At 45.9% G+C, this 19,910-nt stretch overlaps 2 protein-coding genes across 7 annotated transcripts in view; one reads left to right on the forward strand and one right to left on the reverse strand.

The window, feature by feature from the left end:
* Sil1 (SIL1 nucleotide exchange factor) overlaps positions 1–1,559 on the forward strand; it is a 262,428-nt gene extending 260,869 nt beyond the window's left edge. For all 6 annotated transcript variants that reach the window (XM_076855992.1, XM_076855990.1, XM_076855994.1 and 3 more), the window contains one exon: positions 1,038–1,559. In XM_076855992.1, coding sequence (XP_076712107.1) covers positions 1,038–1,394 — 357 coding nt within the window. In that variant the 3' untranslated portion in view covers positions 1,395–1,559. The remainder of the gene's footprint in view (positions 1–1,037) is intronic.
* Positions 1,560–9,113: 7,554 nt separating this feature from the next.
* Positions 9,114–19,910, reverse strand: part of Ctnna1 (catenin alpha 1) — a 170,428-nt gene continuing 159,631 nt past the window's right edge. The window contains exons 15-18 of the mRNA XM_076856886.2: positions 19,258–19,439; positions 19,003–19,108; positions 17,123–17,257; positions 9,114–16,059 (exon numbers count right to left, since the gene is read on the reverse strand). Of these exons, the coding sequence (XP_076713001.1) occupies positions 15,772–16,059; positions 17,123–17,257; positions 19,003–19,108; positions 19,258–19,439 (711 nt within the window). The 3' untranslated portion in view covers positions 9,114–15,771. The remainder of the gene's footprint in view (positions 16,060–17,122; positions 17,258–19,002; positions 19,109–19,257; positions 19,440–19,910) is intronic.

Below are 19,910 nucleotides of genomic sequence, written 5' to 3' on the forward strand. Positions count from 1 at the left end.
GCTGAGTACTTGGCTAGCAACCTGGCAGGCTTGGTTTCCACCATATTCTATTGATAGAGCCAAGGCTTTGCATTTACAGACACAGGCTGAGCATGTGACTCCCTGCCCAAACGTTTCCCAACTCCCCTGTCCCTCAGCATAAAGGCCACTCTCCTTAGAGGGACATTCTTAGAGGTCTCTGTGTTCAGGGCCCCAGTCCACCCTTAGGACCCTGTTCCTGTGTGACCAGTACCATGTGCCATTCTTAAAACATGAGGTTTGTCCCAGGATTACTGTCACAGTCCTTCCATGTGGACAGGCCCTTCATCCTGTCCCCTTGGACAACTCCTGCTTACCTAGGAATCAGAGCAATTACATCCTCTGCTGTCCTCCAAGTCCTGATAGCAGCAGTCACTCCCTCAAGCACCAGTAGAGGGATAATGATGACCAATAATAATGCCGATAGAGCCAGTATTTGGTGTCATTGTACTTGGTATGGAAGCTACAGTTGAGTGTGCTGGGCACTGGCTGCACTCTCATTTTTCCACTAGAGTGAGACTCTAGTGACTCCGCTTGAGAGCTAGTGGCCTTGGGTCTCGCAGAGGCTAAGGGCCAGCCTGCACTTATTCAGCTAGTCGTTAGTGGAGCAGAATTTGAACCCAGCCAGTCTGCACCTGCGCTGCACCACAAAGGTAAACTCATCATGCTATTTCGGAATTATTTTTCTGCAAGAACCTGGGAGCCAGGACCATGTCCCCATTTTGATTTCCCAGCACCTGGCATAGTGCACAAGAGATATGGTAAGTAGATGAATGGGTGGATGGACAGACAGAGGAACACACAGATAGATGGAGAACTTATGTAAAGCCAGGAATCCAGTTGACCTCCCAGGAAATTTTTGGAGGCCCAAAGGATAGACATAGACAGCAGGTGGGCCTCCTGGCTTACCTCAGGCCTTGGCACCTGAAAGGCAGAGACAGTTTGGGACAAGCTGATTGCTCTCTATGTTCTCTCCCTGCCACCCCACCCTACCTGGTGCCTTGCTGTATGGATGGCAGATGTTTGCAGAGGAGGAGGCTGAGCTGACCCAAGATACATCCCCAGAGAAGTTGCATCAGTACCGCCAGGTGCATCTCCTGCCAGGCCTGCGGGAACAGGGCTGGTGTGAGATCACAGCCCACCTCCTGGCTCTGCCAGAGCATGATGCGCGCGAAAAGGTACTTCAGACGCTGGGAGCCCTCCTGGCCACCTGTCGGGACCTCTATCATCAGGACCCCCAGCTCAGCAGGACACTGAGCAGCCTGCAGGCTGAGTACCAGGCACTGGCCGCCCTGGAGCTCCAAGAAGGGGAGGATGAAGGATACTTCCGAGAACTGCTGGCCTCCATCAACAGCCTGCTGAAGGAGCTTAGATGAGACTCTGGCCCTGATGCCAGGACTGAACTGAGATTCTGCTAATGAGGCTGAGGGCTCCCAGCTAGGTAGCCCTCCAGGGAACATTAGGCAGGAGGGAAGATTTCCCTACTGGGGCATGAACTTCACCTGGGCAGGGCTGGCTTGGCCATTAAATGAAGACATGAAGGCTGTGGTCTGTCTTCCACGTTTCTGTGTAGACTGGGCTCAGCCTGTGGCTGGGTTCCATGCTTTGGAGGCCTCAAGGGTAAATGAGTCTCTGGACCCCTTGTGACATGTTGCATGGTCAATACAGCCATTCACTGAGAGGCTCCATAGGAAGGATTTGGGCTCAGGGGGATCATCTTACCACCCCCTCTATTGAGCCCATGAAGCAGCTTCAAGGCTACTGGCACTGGTGAAGCCCTAGGGCATCTCCACACAAGATGCTGTGCCAGCCAGGCAGCAGATGGGCTAGAGCTGCTGGAACCATTGGTGCTGGGGCATGGGTGGTGGAAGGGCATTGTGGGTTGTTGGTGGGATTCTGGAGGCCCTTGGGTAGAGGTCTCACTCTGGGAAGAGAGCGATCTCGCTACAGCTAGTAGAGGGAACCCAAGGAAGCCGTGCCACTCTTCTGTCTGTGCCCTTCCCTTGTCCCTCCTCTGTGTTCTGGCCTGTGCCAGGCCAGCCTGAGAAGGAGGCAGGGGCAGCCAAACCTGGCAAATCAGGCCCAGCCCCCACTCCAGCAAGGCTGAGCACTAGGCTGGGAGCTGCTGCAAGTTGCCATGGCAACCCCAGCTCTGGGCTTTCCTGATTTGGATTCTGGTGCGTTTGTTTTTCAGCCTTTCTCAATGCACCAGAGACTCACTCCCGCTGGCTCAGGCAGCCCCTCCTGGCCTCCAGTCAGGAAGTCAGGAAGGCCAGTGCAGGCCACGCCTCTCCTCTCCCTGACATCAGTTCTAACTTATAGAAATCTCAGCTTCATTGAGCTGAGGGGAAACTGAGGCCCAGAGAAACATGGGGTAAGTGGGTGGCCTCATTCCTTGTAGTCCCTTTTCTGGTTCTTCTCTGCCCTTTCACTATGCCCAGGAATTATGGGGAAGAGGTATGCAGAGCTGCTTCCAGGGGAGCAGGAGGGAGCAGGAGTCCAGGCTAACTCTTTGGAGGGACAGTTTCCCCAGATGGGATGCCTCTAGGCTTGGGCATACTGGGCATCAGCCTTGCAGTCTGCCAACTGTTGGGTACCACTGCCTTTCAGCCTTTAAAGTCTCTCCCAGCCTCGGGGATGTATTCTACAGAGGTGGCTTGGGAGACTAAATGATCTGCCTGAGATCATACAGCTTGAGTCCAGAGCTGGGACATGCTGCGCCAACTATGCTGCAGAAGGCTGTGTGCAGCTAGGGGAACAGTGTTCACATTGACAGGCTGTAGAAACAAGCCCAGGAGAGATGGCATAGCTGCTGTGGCCACCCAGATGGGACACAGTTCAGAAAGGTCATGCTGGGTCCTGGCCAAAGCCAAGGTCAGACACTCTGGAGATGATGTCAGCAGAGTGGAACTGAGAGGGGGATGATGCTACCCAGGCACACAGCCCTGGGAGAGGGGAGGCTTGAGGTTGCTGCTGGGTATGAGCCTGGTCCAGGCTTGTCCTTGCAGAGGTGAACACTGAGATGTGGAGCAGATGCAGGCCTTGAACAAGGGCTGGCAAGAATGTAGGAGCTGTGTGAGGCCCCTGGGGTGGTGGCAGGACAAGGCTGGGGCTAGAGATCCCGGAGCCCACGAGGCCTCTACAACCATCAGGGGCTGATCTGGGGGCATAAAAAGGGGTTCCCATGAAAGGAATGCCACTAATACAGGTCCAATTGAGGTCTCAGTGTCCCCTCTGCCTTCACATATGTTCACAAAATAGCATATCTATATAGCCAGAGGAGACTCAGGCCATGAGCTGTGGGGGATCTCTGGAACAGAGGAAGGAGCACTGGGGAAGAGCCAGGCCACTGAGCTGCAGGCCTGTTGGGGCACTACTTCACCCTCTTAACCCCAACACATCCTCAGACAGGGCATCAGCGGGGGAAGGTCAGATGGAACCTGTTAGGCCCAGGAGAAAATCCAATGACACCTTCTAAGGAGTTGGGCAGCAAGTGAGCCAGGGTTCTGGCTTGGGTTGCTTGGGGGTGATTCTGGTCCTACCATCCAATTCATTGTTTATTGTCATCTGCAGGTCTGGAGGGACCCCCTTCTCTGCCTTCCCTTTGGGTGCCATCCTGGAAACTGGGCAAGGAGTGCAGCCTGGGCCTGAAGTTAGGCAAGGAATGGTAATGGGGGCTGCAACCGCCAGAATTTGGTTGATGTGACTTCTTCCTGCCTGGGTCCTGTCTTTTCTCCCTGTCACATGTTGGGTTCACAGGATTCTTGTCCTTATGTCCAGGAGTAGACTGAGCTATGGCTGGCTTACACCCTGATTGTTGGTACCCTGCTCCTGGACTGGGCTGAACCAGGCCCCCTGGGAGGCTGAAAGGCGTGGGGACTGGGGTGTAGGTGAAGGTCCCCACTCTGTCTCTCAGCAGTCTGTTTTTATTAACTCACTGTTCATTCAGCCTTTCATTCAGATTCTATCGATTATGCATTAGTACATGTTGGGCCTCAAGACTCTGGGGTTAGTAAGTCACAGGTCTTGCCGTCGGGGAGCTAGGGTGGGAGGCGCAGTATGACGTATGCCGTGGTGGAGCTAAGGAAGCCCCGGACCTAGTGGATGGGTCAGGGAAGCCTCCCTGAGATGATGATGATAAACTGAAACCTGAGGAGGCTCGAAGGACAAATCAGGTAGGTTGGGAGGGGATTTCAGTCCCAGAAGATGCAGGAAGGGCCTGCGAGAGGGGGAGTGTGGTCCATTCAAGGAACCCATGGGGTAATTGTTGCTGGAGGAAGTGTTGTGGTTGAGGGGCATGTGGCCCAAGGTGGAGCCACATGGGTCAGTGGTGACCACGTCCTCCAGGGCCCTGTCAGCCTTGCCAAGGGTGTACCCTCATCCTGATAGCATGAGGAAGTGGGGGCTCTAGGCATCCCCTGGTTGCTGCTCCTTCATTCATTCCTTCCACACATGATGGAGGACTGCTTCAGGCCAGGCCCTCATCTGAGCTGTGACAAGCAAGCCTTCAGTGTGAGGCCAGGTGAATGCCAGGGCACTAAAGGTCAGAAAAACACCACAAAGGGACCAGGATGCCAGAAAGGCCTCTGCGGAGTTGCTGTGTGAAGGAAGCATAGTGGAAACCATGGGGGAACCTGGGCAAGTGCTTTGTTGACCAAGGGTGAAGCGAGAGCAAGGTCCTCAGGCTGGAACGTGGCGGGGGCATTGCAAGAAAAGCGGAGAATCAGCAGTAGGGAGGAATGTGGGCAAGGAAGAGCAGGCTCACAGGCTGTGGGGAGGAATTTGGGGACAGAGGAGAGACCTGCTGGGACAGTATCCCTCTTGTCAAATGGTGAGAGGAGATGATGGAGGACAGGACAGAGCCTGGAAACAGGTGCAGATTCCAGTCAGTTTGGTAGGGGCCAGGGTGGTGGGGGAGCAGGCCTCAGCTACAAGCTTGGTGTTCCAGGTAGAGCTGAGGGGATCCCTGGCTGGATGTGGCGTGTGAGGCAAGAGGCATCAAAGGACATAGCATCACTTTGGGCTTCAGTGAAGGGTAAGTGGAGGTGTGAGTAACAAAAATAGGGAAGGTAAAAGAGGATGGAAAAGGATTGGGCCTTTGTGTGGCATGGTTTGTATGTTTATATCAAGGTGTCCATAGGACATTCAAAAGGGACGTTGAACAGGAAGCTGGGGCCAGAGTCTGGAGCCTTGGAAAGAAGTCTAGGGGAAAAAAAGGGCCAGACACCATGTGTGAGAGAGTCCTGAGGATTAGAAGTGTGGTGAACTGGTTGTTAAATATAGCTCTTGTTTAAAAAAAAAAAAAAAAAAAATATATATATATATATAAATATTTATATATAAACAAATTATATATATATATATATAAACTTATGATTAAATAACAGATTAAAAAGCAAAGGTAATTTTAAAAAAACTAGTAAAAGAAGCAAATTAAACCCGTTGAATGCAAGAAAAAGAAAAATGAGCAGAAACCAATAAAATCGAAGATGGAAAAGCTAGAGAAAAATCAATGAAAATAAAAGATGGTTCTCTGAAAAAGAGGGAAGACACAAATCACCAATATCAGGGATGAAAGAAGGATATCACTATGGACTCAGAGCATTAAAAGGGTAAGTGAATATATTACAAACAACTCTAAGAAAGTTGTAAAATCAGTTGACAACTTAGAGGAAATAATAGACCAACTCTTTGAAAAACACAGTTTTTCACTGTTATCAGTTTCTGTTGCTACTCTAACAAATCATCATGAACCTGGTGCCTTAAAATGCCTTGATTTACTTTCTTAAAGTTCTGTAGGTTAGAAGTCTGCCACAGTTTTCATGAGGCAAAAACCAAGGTGTCACAGGGTTGCAGTTCTTTATAGGCTCTGGGTAGGGGCCACCTCCCTGTCTTTTCCAGTTTCTTGTGAAAATTTCTTGCCTCAGAGACTTTCCTTCACTGTCACCTTGCAAAAGCAAGTCAAATTCTTTTTATGACATCATTTAAACTTTTTTTTTTTTTTTTTTGGTACCAGATTGAACCCAGATGTACTTTACCACTGAGCCACATCCCTGGCCCTTTTATTTTTTATTTTGAGACAGGGTCTCACGAAGTTGCTTAGGTCCTTGCTAAATTGCTGAAGCTGGCTTTGAACTTGGGATCCTCCTGCCTCAGCTTCCTGAGCTGCTGGAATTGTAGGTGTGCACCACTGCACCTGGCTCATCTCCCTATCTTAAAACCAATTTGCAACCTTGATTCTGTCTACATCCTTAGTCCACCTTTGCCAGGTAACAATGTAGCCACAGGTTGCAGGGATTAGGATGTGGACACCTTTAGGGAGCCACTGTTCTGCCCACCCCAAATACAAACTGCTAAAACTCACTCAAGAACAGAGAACTAGTAGAATCCCCTATCAATTAGATAAACTGAATTCATAATGTCTTTCTACAAAGGAAACTCCAGACCAGATGTTTCACTAGCAAATTCTACCAAATAATATGGATTCCATACAGTCTGTAGAAGAAAACACTTCCAAAGTCATGACACAAGGCCAGCATCATGAATATCAATATATTTTCCCCAAGTCCCTAAATCCTTAGCATGGAAGTCCAACAAAATGTTGGCAGATCCAATGCAGCAATGTATAAAAGTTGTAAGCAAATGGAGTTTATCCTAAGCAAGAGAGATTAGTTCAGCTCAAATTACCATATTCCCAGATTAAAGAAGAAAGGCCATTAGTACAAATGTGGTATATAAAGAAAGTGAAAGGAAAATGTGAGGATTCCATTAAAATAGAAGAAAGAAGGGATTGAGAGGGAATAAGAAGGGACTGGAAAAAGAAAGAGCAGTGGAATGGATCTGCCCAGCTTGTCTGTGTACCTGTAGGAAAGCGCCACAGCGAGTCTTCACCATCATGTACTTCCACGAGACACTGACTAGACAAAAGTTAATTAAAATAAATAACAAAGACTAGTAGAATAGAGGGGAGGGAAAGGAGAAGTACTGGGAACTAAATTAGCAAATTATATTCCAATCCTTATCTCAAGATGAATCCTAATATGTATAACTAAAAAGAACAAAGAAAAAGGAGAAGAGCTTTACGATCATCTCAAGAGATGCAGAAAAAAATTGACAGAGCCCAATATTCATTCACTTCACATGCTCTCAGCAAATTAGGAATAGAGGAGAATTTCCTTAACCTCCTGAAGGGAAACTACATAAAAACCTGCACCTAACATCAGGCTTAATGGTGAAAGACTGAATTCTTTCCCCTAAGATCCAGGACAAGAGTGATCTGTCTCACAATTTTTTTTTTTTTCAATATTGTGCTGAAAGTCCTGGATGGTGCCTGAAGGCAAGAAGATGAAATAAAAGCATAAAAGAAGAAATAAAACTCTGTTCACAGATGACATATCAATGTGGAAAATCTCATAGAATCTGCAAAAAATAAACAGCTAGAGTTTAGCTAGGTCATAGGATATAAGGTATACACAAAAATCAATTCTATTTCTATATACTAGTAATGAACAAGAAGAAATTAAAAACAGTACTAGTTATAATAGCATTGAAAGTGAAATATTAGTAGGATTTTATGCTGATACAATAGGCGCAAGATGTTATGCTGCAAACAACAAATAACTGATGAAAGAAATCAAAGATCTAAATAAAGGAGGAGCTATATTGAGTTCATGGGTTGGAAGACTCCATATTGTTGAGCTATCATTTCCCACAAAATTGATCTATAGATTCAATGAAATTCCAATAGGAATTTTTAAATGTCAAGAAAATTTATATGGAAACACAAAGCAACTAGAATAGTTAAGACAATTTTGAAAAAGAGGAACAAAGTTAGGGAGACTTACACTAGCTGATTTTCAGACCATAAAACTAGTAATCAAGAGAGTGAGGGGCTGGAGATACAGCTCAGTTGGTAGCGTGCCTGCCTCGCATGTACAAGGTGCTGGGTTCAATCCCCAGCACCCCTACCCCCCAAAAAAGAGTGAACCTGGTGTGATGGGTATCATCTCAGTGATTTGGGAGGCTGAGGTAGGAGGATGACAAGTTTGAGGTCAGCCTCAGCAATAATGAGAACCTGCCCCCAAATAAAAAGGACTGGGGAGGTAAGGTCAATAAGTCACACTAGGATTTAGAAATAGACCCACACAAATATGGTAGTCCACAAAGGATATGTTCCAAGTCCCCTTTATCCACAAAGGATGTGTTCCAAGACCCCCAGCAGAGACCTAAAACTAATGGTAGTACCAAACACTCTAATCCTAGGTTTTTTGTTTTAACCAAGTACTTCTCATACACTGTGGTTGTAACTTGAAGTTTTGAGGTGTGATAGCAAAATCAATACAAATTTCTCTAATAGGATTCATTTTATTATAGATCTTAGCAAATTCAATATGTTTTGTTTTTTAATTGAGAACTTTCACCCTTTTACTTTAAGGGAGTACTTTATACCTTCTCTGTGACATATTCAGATTGCCAGCATCACTACTCTTACACTTTGGGGCCATTATTAAATAAGTGTTACATGAGCACAAACACATGACAGTTGATCAGATGACCACAATGGCTACTAAGTGACTTAACAGGCAGGTAGTATATACAGTATGGATACACTGGACAGCCTGGTCAAGATGGATCTGAATGGTGCAAGATTTTATCATGCTACTCAGAATGTCATACAGTTTATGAAATGTTTATGAAATGTTTGTTTCTGGAATTTTCCATTTAATATTTTTGGACCACGAAGGACCAATGGTAACTAAAACCACAGAAAGAAGAACTACAGATAAAGGGAAACTACTGTGTAGTTAATTGGTTTGTTTTTGTTTTCATGTCAGTTGGTTTTTGATGAAAGTGCAAAGGCAATTCAAAGTAGAAAGGATTGTTTTTTCAATAAATGGTGCAATTGGAGAGTTGTATTTTTTAAAATGAGCCCTGACCTGTATACCTGATATCTTGCACAAAATTTAACTCAAAATCAATCATAGACCTAAATATAAAATGATAAAACTCATAAGAAAACAGGAGAGAAATCTTTGAGACCTGGAATCAGAGTTCTCAGAACATCAAACTCACCATTCATAAAATGAAAACATTGATAAATTGGAAAAACTTTTATTCCATGAAAGAAACTGTTAAAGAGAATAAAAAACTTGTTACAACCAGGAAAATATTTCAAATCAGATAGTTGACTAAGTATGTAAGAAAATCACCAGTAAGAAAATACCCAACCCAATAAAAACTAGGCAAAAGATTTGAAAAGACATTTCACCAACAAAGATACAGATGGCAGAGAAGCACATGTAAAGATGCCAAACCTTATTAGTAGTTAAGGAAACAGAATGAAACCATAGCGAGACACTGCTATCTGCCTATTAAATGGCTTAAAAAAACCCACGGAAACAAAGAAGCCTGTTGACACCACAGGAGGAGGAAGTGGAGCCACTGGACACTCATTGCATGCTGGAGGGTGCAGAATGGCGTAGACCCCATAGAAAACAGCGTGCAGTTTCTTGTAAATATATTCTTGGCACAGAATATAGTGGTCTCATTTATGTGTTTAGTCGAGATGAACAAAAATTTGTTTACACAAAACCTTGGATGCAAATGCTTATATATCAGTTTTATTTGTTTGTTTTTTTTTTTAAAAAAAAAAAAAAAACAAAAACTGGAGACAACTGAGGTGGCCCTCATCTGGGGAATGGATGAACAATTTATAGTACACCCTCATAAGGAATACTACTCAGCAGTAAAAAAGAAATGAGCTAAGGCTATACACAACAATACACACACATCGCACAAGCATCATGCTAATTGAAATGCAGTTTGGCCAGACTCGAAAGGCTGTAGGGTTCTGTTTGTGTTCGGGAAAAGGTGAAAATATAAGGAAAGGGTTTTTCCAGGACTTTCTTTGATGGGGGATGAGTTGGGGTTTTGTTTTGCTTTGTACTAGGGATTGAATCCAGGGGTGCTTTACCAGTGAGCCATGTCTCAAGCCCTTTCTAAATACTTTATCTGTCTAGATGTAGGGGCTCACTAAGTTGCTGAGGCTGGTTTTGAACTCCTGATCCTCCTGCCTCAGCCTTCCCAGCTGTGGAATTATTGGCGTGGGCCACCAGGGCTGGTACATCAGAAAGAGTGGATTGTACTTGAATTCCAACCTAAATTTCAAAAAGGTAATGAATTCAGAAAGCAAATCCTTTTCTAATGCCTACATGTTACCATGATCTGGAGATGATCCAGCTCTGGATGTGTCCAGGAGATGGCTGCCACAGTGACTGCCAGTCATGTGATACAGTATTTACACCATGGAAATCGGGACATGCTGCAGATCAACTTACCACTTTGTTCATAGTCTAGACTTAAGAAAATGATGAGGAAAAAGTTAACAATGCCAGTTAAACTTAAAAGTAAGTTGTTTGTAGCAGTGATATTGTCAATAGCACAAAAAATGGAGAGAGTCATTTTACAGTAATTCACAACTGCTGATTCCACAAAGTCACTCATTTTCTAACAAGTACAATTCCACCATAAGGGTTTGTTGTTTCATCTTGCTCCTTAAGGTAAACAAAAATATAGGTCAAGCAACATTCTTGTCGGAACTAGACTCATTTGTCAGTGGCAGCCATAGGATGCTATGGAAACGAGCACTGCAAAAATCAGTGAAAGCCTTCATAATCAGCTAGGCGAAGTTCAAAGTAGAGTGTTGTGTATTTTGATATATTTGTAAATTGTGTGCTTTACTCCTTTATAGCAATATAATGCATAATAAAGGAATGTATGTGTGCATACACACACCCACCCTTTCCTGCCCCAGAGAGCCATCTGTTAAACATTTGCTAGCACACCACTGCCTGGGACCATCAGCCTGGAGGCTGATGTGGTTGGACACAGAGAAGAGGAGGATCCAAATCCAAGGTCCAAGCCCTGGAACTCGTCCATACCAGAGACCTCAAGGAGAACAAGCTGGGTAGGAGCAGAAGCGAGGGGGAAGCGGTCACTATCATCTCATGTAAGGGACTTCTGAGGCTACAGTACGGGTGGTCAGAACCTGGGGCATTAGAGGGATTGGGTCTTGAATCTGGCGGTGGCCTGGGCCACTTGCCACTAGGCAACTTGGGTGAGCCCCTTCACCTTTCTCCGTCCCTTCTTCAGCTAGGAGGTTGGAGGAGTGGTGCTAGCACTGTCACCAGTTTTGGAGATGAAATGAGGTGATATGGTAAAGCCAGACACTGGCCCTGGGGTGCCAGCACGTGGCAGCTCCTCTCCTGTGAGAAGGTGGCCCTGACCTGGGTGGAGATTGGAGCAGGCTGGAGGCTGTGGGCACAAGGGCTGCAGAGGTGAGGGGGCCTTTGAAGTATCTGCCTGGGGCCACAGGAGCCACCCCAGGGCGGGTGGTTAGCAGTGGGAGCGGGGAGCCCGCCTGAGGAAGGAACAGGCACTGCCAGCGAGGGGGATGCTGAGGGTTCTGCATGAGGTCAGTGTGTGCAGGTGGTGGGGAAGCAAGTTGGAGGGGCCACGAGAGCTGTGTGACAGGCACCGTGGGGTAGAGGGAGCTGGGACTTGGCTTCTGCCCCCAGGCCTCACTCTGGGTGTGTCATGGAAACTGCTGATAGCAACAGCATGTAGGTCCTGGTCCAGAGAAAGTGTCTGAATGCAGAGACCAGGCAGTCCCCTTACTGAACAGTGAAGGGGTGGGAACCAGCACTTCTCCAGAGCAGGGTGGGACACAGTGTCTCCTCACATTCTGCCCAGGCTGCGCTGCTTGGGGGGTCAGGGATGACAGTAGGGTTTCAGGATTAGGCTCTCTAGGTCTCTGGAGGTGCATCCTTGGTTGCCAGTTTTGGCGCTCTAGCATCTTTGATAGAGTGGTTTAAATCAATAAATGTTAAACCACTCTTAACTCTGATTTTTTTGTCCTTTTCTGGACACAGGAGAAGAACAGAGCCAGTGCTGAGTTCCTGAACAGAGGGACTCCTGCTTTCAAGGAGGCAGGTGCTGTGATGGTCCCAGGAGGTGCTGCTGGGGCAGGGGAGGGAACAGGCCAAGGGGACAAGGGACAGTGGGGCTGCTGTTTCTCAATGTGCTATAAAGGATGACTAAGTGATCCATAAGTTAATATTAAAATATTATTGTAATATTATAAGAATATCAGCACATCAAACAATAGATACTGCTTAAAAAGAAGCTTAAATTTAAAAAATTTGACTTCTTAAGCTGGGCTGTACGCCAGTAGTTCCAGCAGCTTGGGAAAATGAGGTAGAAAGATCAGCTGAGTTCCAAGGCCAGCCTGGGCAAAATATCGAGACCCCTGTCTCAAACAAAACAAACTTGTAAATAATGGCATCAAGGTCAGGAGAGACTATAGCGATGGTGAGGCCTGGGGAATGCCTGTGACCCATATGGGTGGGAAGAATGCGGCTCCGTAACGGGCTCCCTGTGAGAGCTGGGGCCCTCTGGGAAATGCTTCTAGAGGGCAGTGTGAGTGCAAATGGCAGGGCCCCAGGGCTGGACACAAAAAAGAGTGGTCAGATGGTTAAGGGGGCAGCCAGACAGGCCTTTGACAGGGATTTGAGGCAGTCAAATAAGTGCAGCTGTTCAGGAGCCTCTGCAATGACCCCAGTAAGGGGTTCAGGCCAGCGGCTGGGCTGAGAGCTGGGCATTGATGCAATGGGGCCTGGGGTCTTGCTGGGGTGGGGTGGTAGACATCAGGTGAAACAGATGGAGACAGACTGGATCTGGAGCTGAGGTGTGGGAGAGAGTTTTGTAGTGTGACAAACTAAACAAAAGCCAATGAGAGGGCTGGGGGTGTGGCTCAGTGGTAGAGCACTGTCCTAGCATGTGAGAGGTACAATTCTCAGCACCACATATAAATAAGCAAAATAAAGGTCCACTGACAAATAAAATTAAAAAAAAAAAAACAAACCAAATAATGAGAAGAACATCCCTGAGTGTCAGCAGGGGCCAGGTAAAGGGAGGCTGCTTTAAGTAGCCACAGAATGTGGAGCAACTATTTCTCTAGTGCTTTCCATGTGTGGGAGGTATTCTGGACCTTGGTGATTCTGTGGTGAACAAAATAAAGATTTGCTGCCCACAAACAGTACACAACAGAAACAAATGGATATGTAGAGTTCAAAGCCATGAAGAGAGGACACCATAAGGATGGCAGTCCTTCTAATAAGGTGATTTTTGATGAGACAGTTGAAGGAAATGCTAGAGAATTCACAGGGCTCCCTTGGGAAGTATTTTCCGGGCTGGGGACCTCATGTACACAGGCTAAGGCAGGAAACACTTGGCATGTTGAAGGAATGTCAGGGAGACCAGGGACAGAAAGAGAATGATGAAGAATGGTTAGAGAGAAAGGCCAGAGGGTGCAGAGCCATAGCCATTACTGAAGACCTTGACTTTTACTGAGGGCCCGAAAATCAATGCAAAGTTTGGGCTCAGGGGGAGACGTGAACTAGCTTCTCTCACATGGGCTACGGGCTGCTGTGGGAAGCTGGGTCAGGGAGGCTGCTGCTGGCTGGCAGCCCACCTCCTGGTCGCACCAGTATAGGTCTGTGACCAACAATGTAGCAGCAGTGATGGGGAATCACTTTCCAGATCGGGTTTTAAAAGAACACTGTGGCTTCCATCTGGCTGCTGCTGCTCTCAGATCATTCACTTCAGGGGAAGCCAGCTGCCATGTTGTGAGCTGTTCTTTGGAAGGTCCCACAAGGCAAGGATCTGAGGCCTCTGCCAACAGCAGCATCAACTAGCTTGGAAGTAGATCCCTGCCCCACAGTCAAGCTGACACCATAGCCTCAACTGATGTCGCGACTGCCGCTTCATGGTCATGAAACCTTGAACCTTGACCACCCAGCCAAGTTGCTCCTGGGTTCTTGACCTTCAGAAACTGTTTTAGCTGCTGAGTTTTGCAAATCTGTTTAAACAGCAATAACTGATAACGACCCGGAATGTAAACAGAGGTGGTTTAGGAAAGTAAGAAGATCTTATATTTTAAAAAGAGATTGTTTTGCTTTTTTGATATTTGGCCAGAGAAATGAGGTGACTAGTAGTGCCAGCTAGTGAGGTGGGGAAAACAGCAAGAGGGGCTTTGGGCATGAGTGGTAGAGGGCAGTGATGGCAGTGTGGTCCAGACGGGTCAAGCTTGAGATGTTATTAGGCATCCAAGTGACAGTTTAAAAGATAGGAATAGAGGCCGAATTAGAAGAGTGAGCATAGATGGAGAAAGGAAGAGGCCCAGGTACAGACACATCCTTCAACACAGAAAAGCTGTTGGTGAAGACAGAAAACCCGGGGGAGGCATCTGGAAATGGAAGTGCTTTGCACAAGGACTGCCCCCCCCCCACCATTCCTTGGGTGTGGTCAGTGGGATCGTGGAAGAAGAAGCCAGTGTGGCAGTGTGGAAGGCAAGAGGGATGAAGCTAGAGCAGGCAAGATGACAGCTGACTGAAGTGACAGAACTTACATAAAGGTGACAGTGACAACAGCCATTTCTTTAAGGAGTTTTGACTAAGAAGGGGATGGTTGTTGGGAAGAGACGGGGAGCTAAGGTGAGTTTTTAGTTCTAAGGCACTTATTTTTATGGCATGGTTGAATGTTAAGAAAAAAAATGTAGAAGAGAAAGGAAGAATCAATTGTGCCTCCAAGGTCTTGATGTGAACCTTGAAGAATGTTCATGTGAGTTCCCAAGATGGAGATACAGGTTGGGATATTCAACGGGACAAGGGTGTGGCCTGTCATGAGCCTATGAGGCAATATGGCCCTCCCTAAAACTATGGGCATAGTGTCCCTCACTGAGCAACTGTCCTGGGAGAAGATGGGGAGGGCACAGATGCTATGACAAGTCCAAGAGTATTGTGGTTCTGGTAACTGATACAGGGTTTCTCACACCCTAGCCAAGTGCTGCACCACTGAGCTGCAACCCAGTCCCCAAGACGCTTCCTGAAACCAGATACAGTGACTTCAGCCTCTTATATTTGGTTTCATAGTGGACTTTATTGGGAAAAGCTAGTGTAAAAAACATTCAAATTAATAAAATTTAAATAAGACAGTAAAAGTATACCTTCTAGCTATAGTAATCAATGTAGTAATCACAAATAAGGTAAAATCTAAATTATGGCCTAAGCAAACACTATTCATTCTGTCAGGCTTCTATTGCAAGCCTAAGGCAGGAAACACTGCAATTATTAGAAGTGAGCCCAATGATGACTTTGCCTATGCAGTTGGGGAGAACAAAGCATGTTCAAATTACGGCATCCCAACATCCCAGCCTGAAAAAAAGCAACATTATTTTTAATGTTCTGCAGCAGAATGCATTAGTAATTGTAGCCATGCATTATAATTCTCATTTCATAAAAAAAAAAAAATCGAGTTTTTTTGTGTCTTTTGTTTTTCATGATATGTTTTTTATCCCTTGCAAGACCTTTCTGGGACATCCCTCCTCCACAGTTGAGTCCACTCTCTTTGCTGAGAGAATGGGTATTCCAATCTGATTGTTACTAACAAGTTAATGTGGAATTTGCTTTGGTTATGGAATTTTTATTTAAGCTTATAAAAATACAGCTAGAAATATGCTCCTGAATCTAAAAGCATTTTTTGACCAATTTAAACATATCCTGGCAAAATTCACCACCTGGCTGGTTTCAAAATCTTCCTATGTAAGTGTTCTCTACTTAGCAAGTATACTTGAGTGAAGAACAGTGATTGATCTTTAAGAGCCCCCGTGGGTGGGGGCAGGTGGTTAAGGCAGAATTAGATGCTGTCCATGGCTTTGAACTCACTGAGGGCCTGCACAGGGTTCACATGCTTCTTCTGAGATGCCCGCTTAATCTTGGTCTGTGTCTCATCCTGCTTCTCTCTCTTCACCAAGGGCTTCTTCTCAGGTGCCTTCATCTTCCAGGACACAGCAGGAAGGTTGAGGGAAGCCATGCCCTGGGACTTTTGGTATTTGGTGGAGGCTACATAGGATGCCTTCACTGTCTGCACCACAGCATTCATCAAATTCTTGGCTGCCTGGATCAGGGACATGGCACTGTCCACCTACAAGGCACGAATGTGACAGTAAAGAGTCATATCTGATGGGAATGACCCTCTAGCACCACAATCTGGGCAGGTCCCCAGAGTACAGAATACTGGCCAGCAACCTTGTTTCTGATTGGATACAAAAAGCCTTAAAATACTTATGTTTCAGATCCTCTGACAAAGGAAAGGGCGTGCAAGAAAGTATATAGGTCATCATCATCTTGCCTTCTTCCACCCCTCAAACATTCGTTCACAAAACAAACACTGGAGGTGGATTGGCATCTTTTTGACACTGAGTGACTGAGGAACTAGAAGCACTGAGGAGGAATCCAGTCAGGCCCCTATCTGACCAATATACCTATTCCCCCTCTGCTTTCATTCATGACAGGCATCTCCTCCCTCATTTTAGAGGATCTGGAAGATTGCTCCATAAGATGAGTAAAGGGTGTCAAATGTTCAATTTTTGGGGGGCAGTATTTGGCCTTGTGTATGTTACCCAAGCACTCTGCCAACTTTTTAGAGACAGGGTCTTGCTAAGGTGCTCAGGCTGGCCTCAAACTTTTGATCCTCCTGCCTCAGCCTCCCGAGCAGCTGGGATTATACTTGTGTCTCATTGTGCCTGGCTGAAATATTCCTTTTAAAGGAAATTCCATGGGATTAACAGAAGTTGTGGGGACTCAGCAAAACAAGGTGAGGAGGACCCAAAATTGAGACCCGATTAACAGGAAAAAGAATAGCTACAATTCTGCACTTTTGGGTAGAAGAAAGCAGACTGTCTACTTTGCAATTTCTGAAGAGGCTTAATTCTTCTCTGGGAAAGATAGATAAAAATATTTTTCCAAATGAGTGGCCAGCTCTGGTAGTGGCTGTAGCTATCACTAATCATGCCATGCTAAACAGAGCTGCAATTCTGCAGGGAGATGTGCAGCTTGTGGCCTCCGGGGACCAAGAGAGAACTTGGGGAACATGTGCTAGGCAGAAACTCCCAAGTGAGGAGTGTATATACATAAGACTAGAGGCTGCTTTCATTTTAGACATAGTGGTAAGAAAAGGTGGTGAGCAGGAATGCACTAACACTTACCCCAGAGACAACAAGCTCTCCACCAAGGTTCTGGACCTCAGCCTTGACTTTGCTGCAGATGTTGAGCTGGTGGCAGTAGAGGGCAATGCGTTGCAGGTAGGCCAGCAGGTCCTGCTTGCAGGCTGAGTCTGGACACTGAGGGGAGAACAAACTCAGCAGGCTCAATAACACTGCAGGCCCAGTGACAGCACCCCACACTAGGCCCAGTTCTGAAAGTTTCCTCTCCTCTTGCTGGAGCAAAGGGCAAGAGAGATAAATTACCCAGTTATTTGGGGTGTTCACATCCCTAGTCCACTTGGCTCAGGGAAGGAGGCAAGTCCCCTCGGGGAGCCCTAATTGTGCTGCATAGCATGGGACAAAGACTTCCTGAGCCCTCCTTCCACTAACTCCACAACTTGGGAGTAACCACCACTGCCAAGGATTCAATTTTTTAGTAGGGAGGAAGCATATGGCCCTAAAAAGTCTCAGCAAGAGCCTGATTCTATAGAAAAGAATGTGTTAAGCTACAGACACTACCCAGTCAAACAAATAGCTCTTCTGCCATGAAGCATTTTACTTGCCCAGTTTTGGGTGCAAATATTAAACAGCCAATGACAGGAGACGTTCACTTGAGGCAAAGATGGAGGATGAATAAGTAAACCAAAGCAAGAAACCGTGACCAAATACAGGGAAATAGTGGCCCTGCCCAGCTCCTGATACTGTTGAATCTCAGGTTGCTTTACCTAAAGGAGGAATCCTCACACCTCTCAAATGTTTGAAACACTTTCTTCCGATGAGACTGGGGCCTCACTGTGAACAACAGAGTTGTATAAAATGAGGCTTGTAGTTCATTCTGGAGACTGAATTTTTTTCTAAGAAGGCCCTGTGTTTTATGATGGCAGTGTTGGTAGCTGCATGCAGAATAGGGTGAAGACAGGAAAGAGCGGCCATGGTGGTCAAGATAGGTGGAATGGAGCTCTGGATAGAGCTGTTAAGATCATATATGTATCTTGACACCATATATGTGTCACTAGAAGCAACAAGGCTTCTTACTGGGTGGTGTGAAGGATGATTTCAGAATATTTGCTTTGAGTAATGAGGGGCAGCTGTCACTCATCTGGCAGTAGATGAGGCTGAAAGTTTGAATAATTCAGAGAAAATAATGTGGAGGGAAAAATTAGCTTCTCTGATAATCTTAGAGCACCACACTATCTAGGAGATAGTAATAGGTCAGAAAACTATGCTTCTATGAGGGAATAAAGGGATGAAACTGCTGGTTGAGAACAGACAATACAAAGAACATGGAAATCTGTCCCCAGCTAGGCACAGCAGCATTTCAAAATGCTGCTGGCCAATGGGGTGGGGGGGGTCCCCATGCTGGGGATTCTTTCACACAGCTAGGCAAACACTCTACCACTGACACTTTTAAAGGTCTCCCTAAGTTGGCCTAGGCTGGCCTTGAATTTGTGATTCTCCTGCCTTAGTCTCCCGAGTAGCTGGATTACAGATGTGCACTACCCCCACCCCACTAGGGCTCCTGATTTTTATATGAAATAAGAGATACACGTGTTTCTAGTGTGTTAGGGTTGGCAGAATCAGTTTCTGCTCAGACCTGAAGTTCTTAACAACCGAGAAATAAAAAAATCAACAGCAAGTGTTCATTGTATATTAACTGAGATGAGTTCTAATGGGAACCAGACCTAGCTCCTCAGATTTGTCAAAGACAATACAGGAATACAGAAATCCTTAGAAATTTATGGTGGGATTAAAATAGGTTAGAACAATTTTTGGATAATATAAGAGTGCTATGATCACTAATGGCCACCTCAGCAAGAGGTCAATCTGGACTGTCTGAGCCTAGGATAAGCTCAGAGATAAGTTCAGGAAAGTTTGTCACTTACGTGATCTGCGATGGTTCGGCCAAGTTTATCCATCCTGGATCCTGCCTCAGCAATTTTCTTGGCAGCACTAATCACATCTGATGTATTTTTGAGTGGTCCTTTACCTCTGAAAAACAAGAACAAGGATCCCTGTCCATGACACCCCCGCAGGTTCAGAGATGAACAGAACAGAAGATGTCTTACAAAGCAACCTGGCCTGTGGGGAAGAAAACTGTCCTGTCTCCTATCAGCCCGCCAGGGTGGGGTGCTGCTCACCGGGTAAAGTCAGTCATCTCCATCATAATCATACACATCTGCTTGGCCAGCACGATGATGTCGTTGCCACTGTCATCCCATTTAGACACTTCTGCATCCAGCTTGCTTTTTTCTTCCTGGAAACTGGCCACCTGTTCCGCAATCTTTGCTTTTTGCTCCTGGGGAAGCTGAGCCATGATTGCCTACATTCAGAAGTACAGAAAGTTCTTATGTAAAGAGTGTGAAGTTCTCACAGTGCATTAGCCAAGAATATCTCCAACAGGCAGTGTATGACATAGGTTGGATAATGCTTTAATAGGGTTCATTTTTCCTGAAGGGCTATTTCTTCTCATTTTTTACTGACATTTATGGCAGCCTAAATTCCCAAACCACTTTCAAGAGCAAGATTTAGTGTGCAGGGAAAGAGCATGAGAGAGGTAGAAGCTAGTGTGGAACTTTCACAGTCACATCTATGTAGGAACAGAAACTGGTTTAAATTTGGTTTAATTCTTTAAAAGTTTTATCTTCTGCCTCCCAGAAAATGAGAGGAGGCGATAAAGAATGTGTGGAGCTCATTCAGAGCCTGCGGGCTCTGAATGGACATGTCCAAGTTTTCAAAGTATATCAGAAGTAGCTTTAGGATGTTAATTTTGAAGAGAAAGGCAGAGAAGAAT

Source organism: Callospermophilus lateralis, chromosome 5, assembly GCF_048772815.1.
Source record: "Callospermophilus lateralis isolate mCalLat2 chromosome 5, mCalLat2.hap1, whole genome shotgun sequence".
NCBI lineage: Eukaryota > Metazoa > Chordata > Mammalia > Rodentia > Sciuridae > Callospermophilus > Callospermophilus lateralis.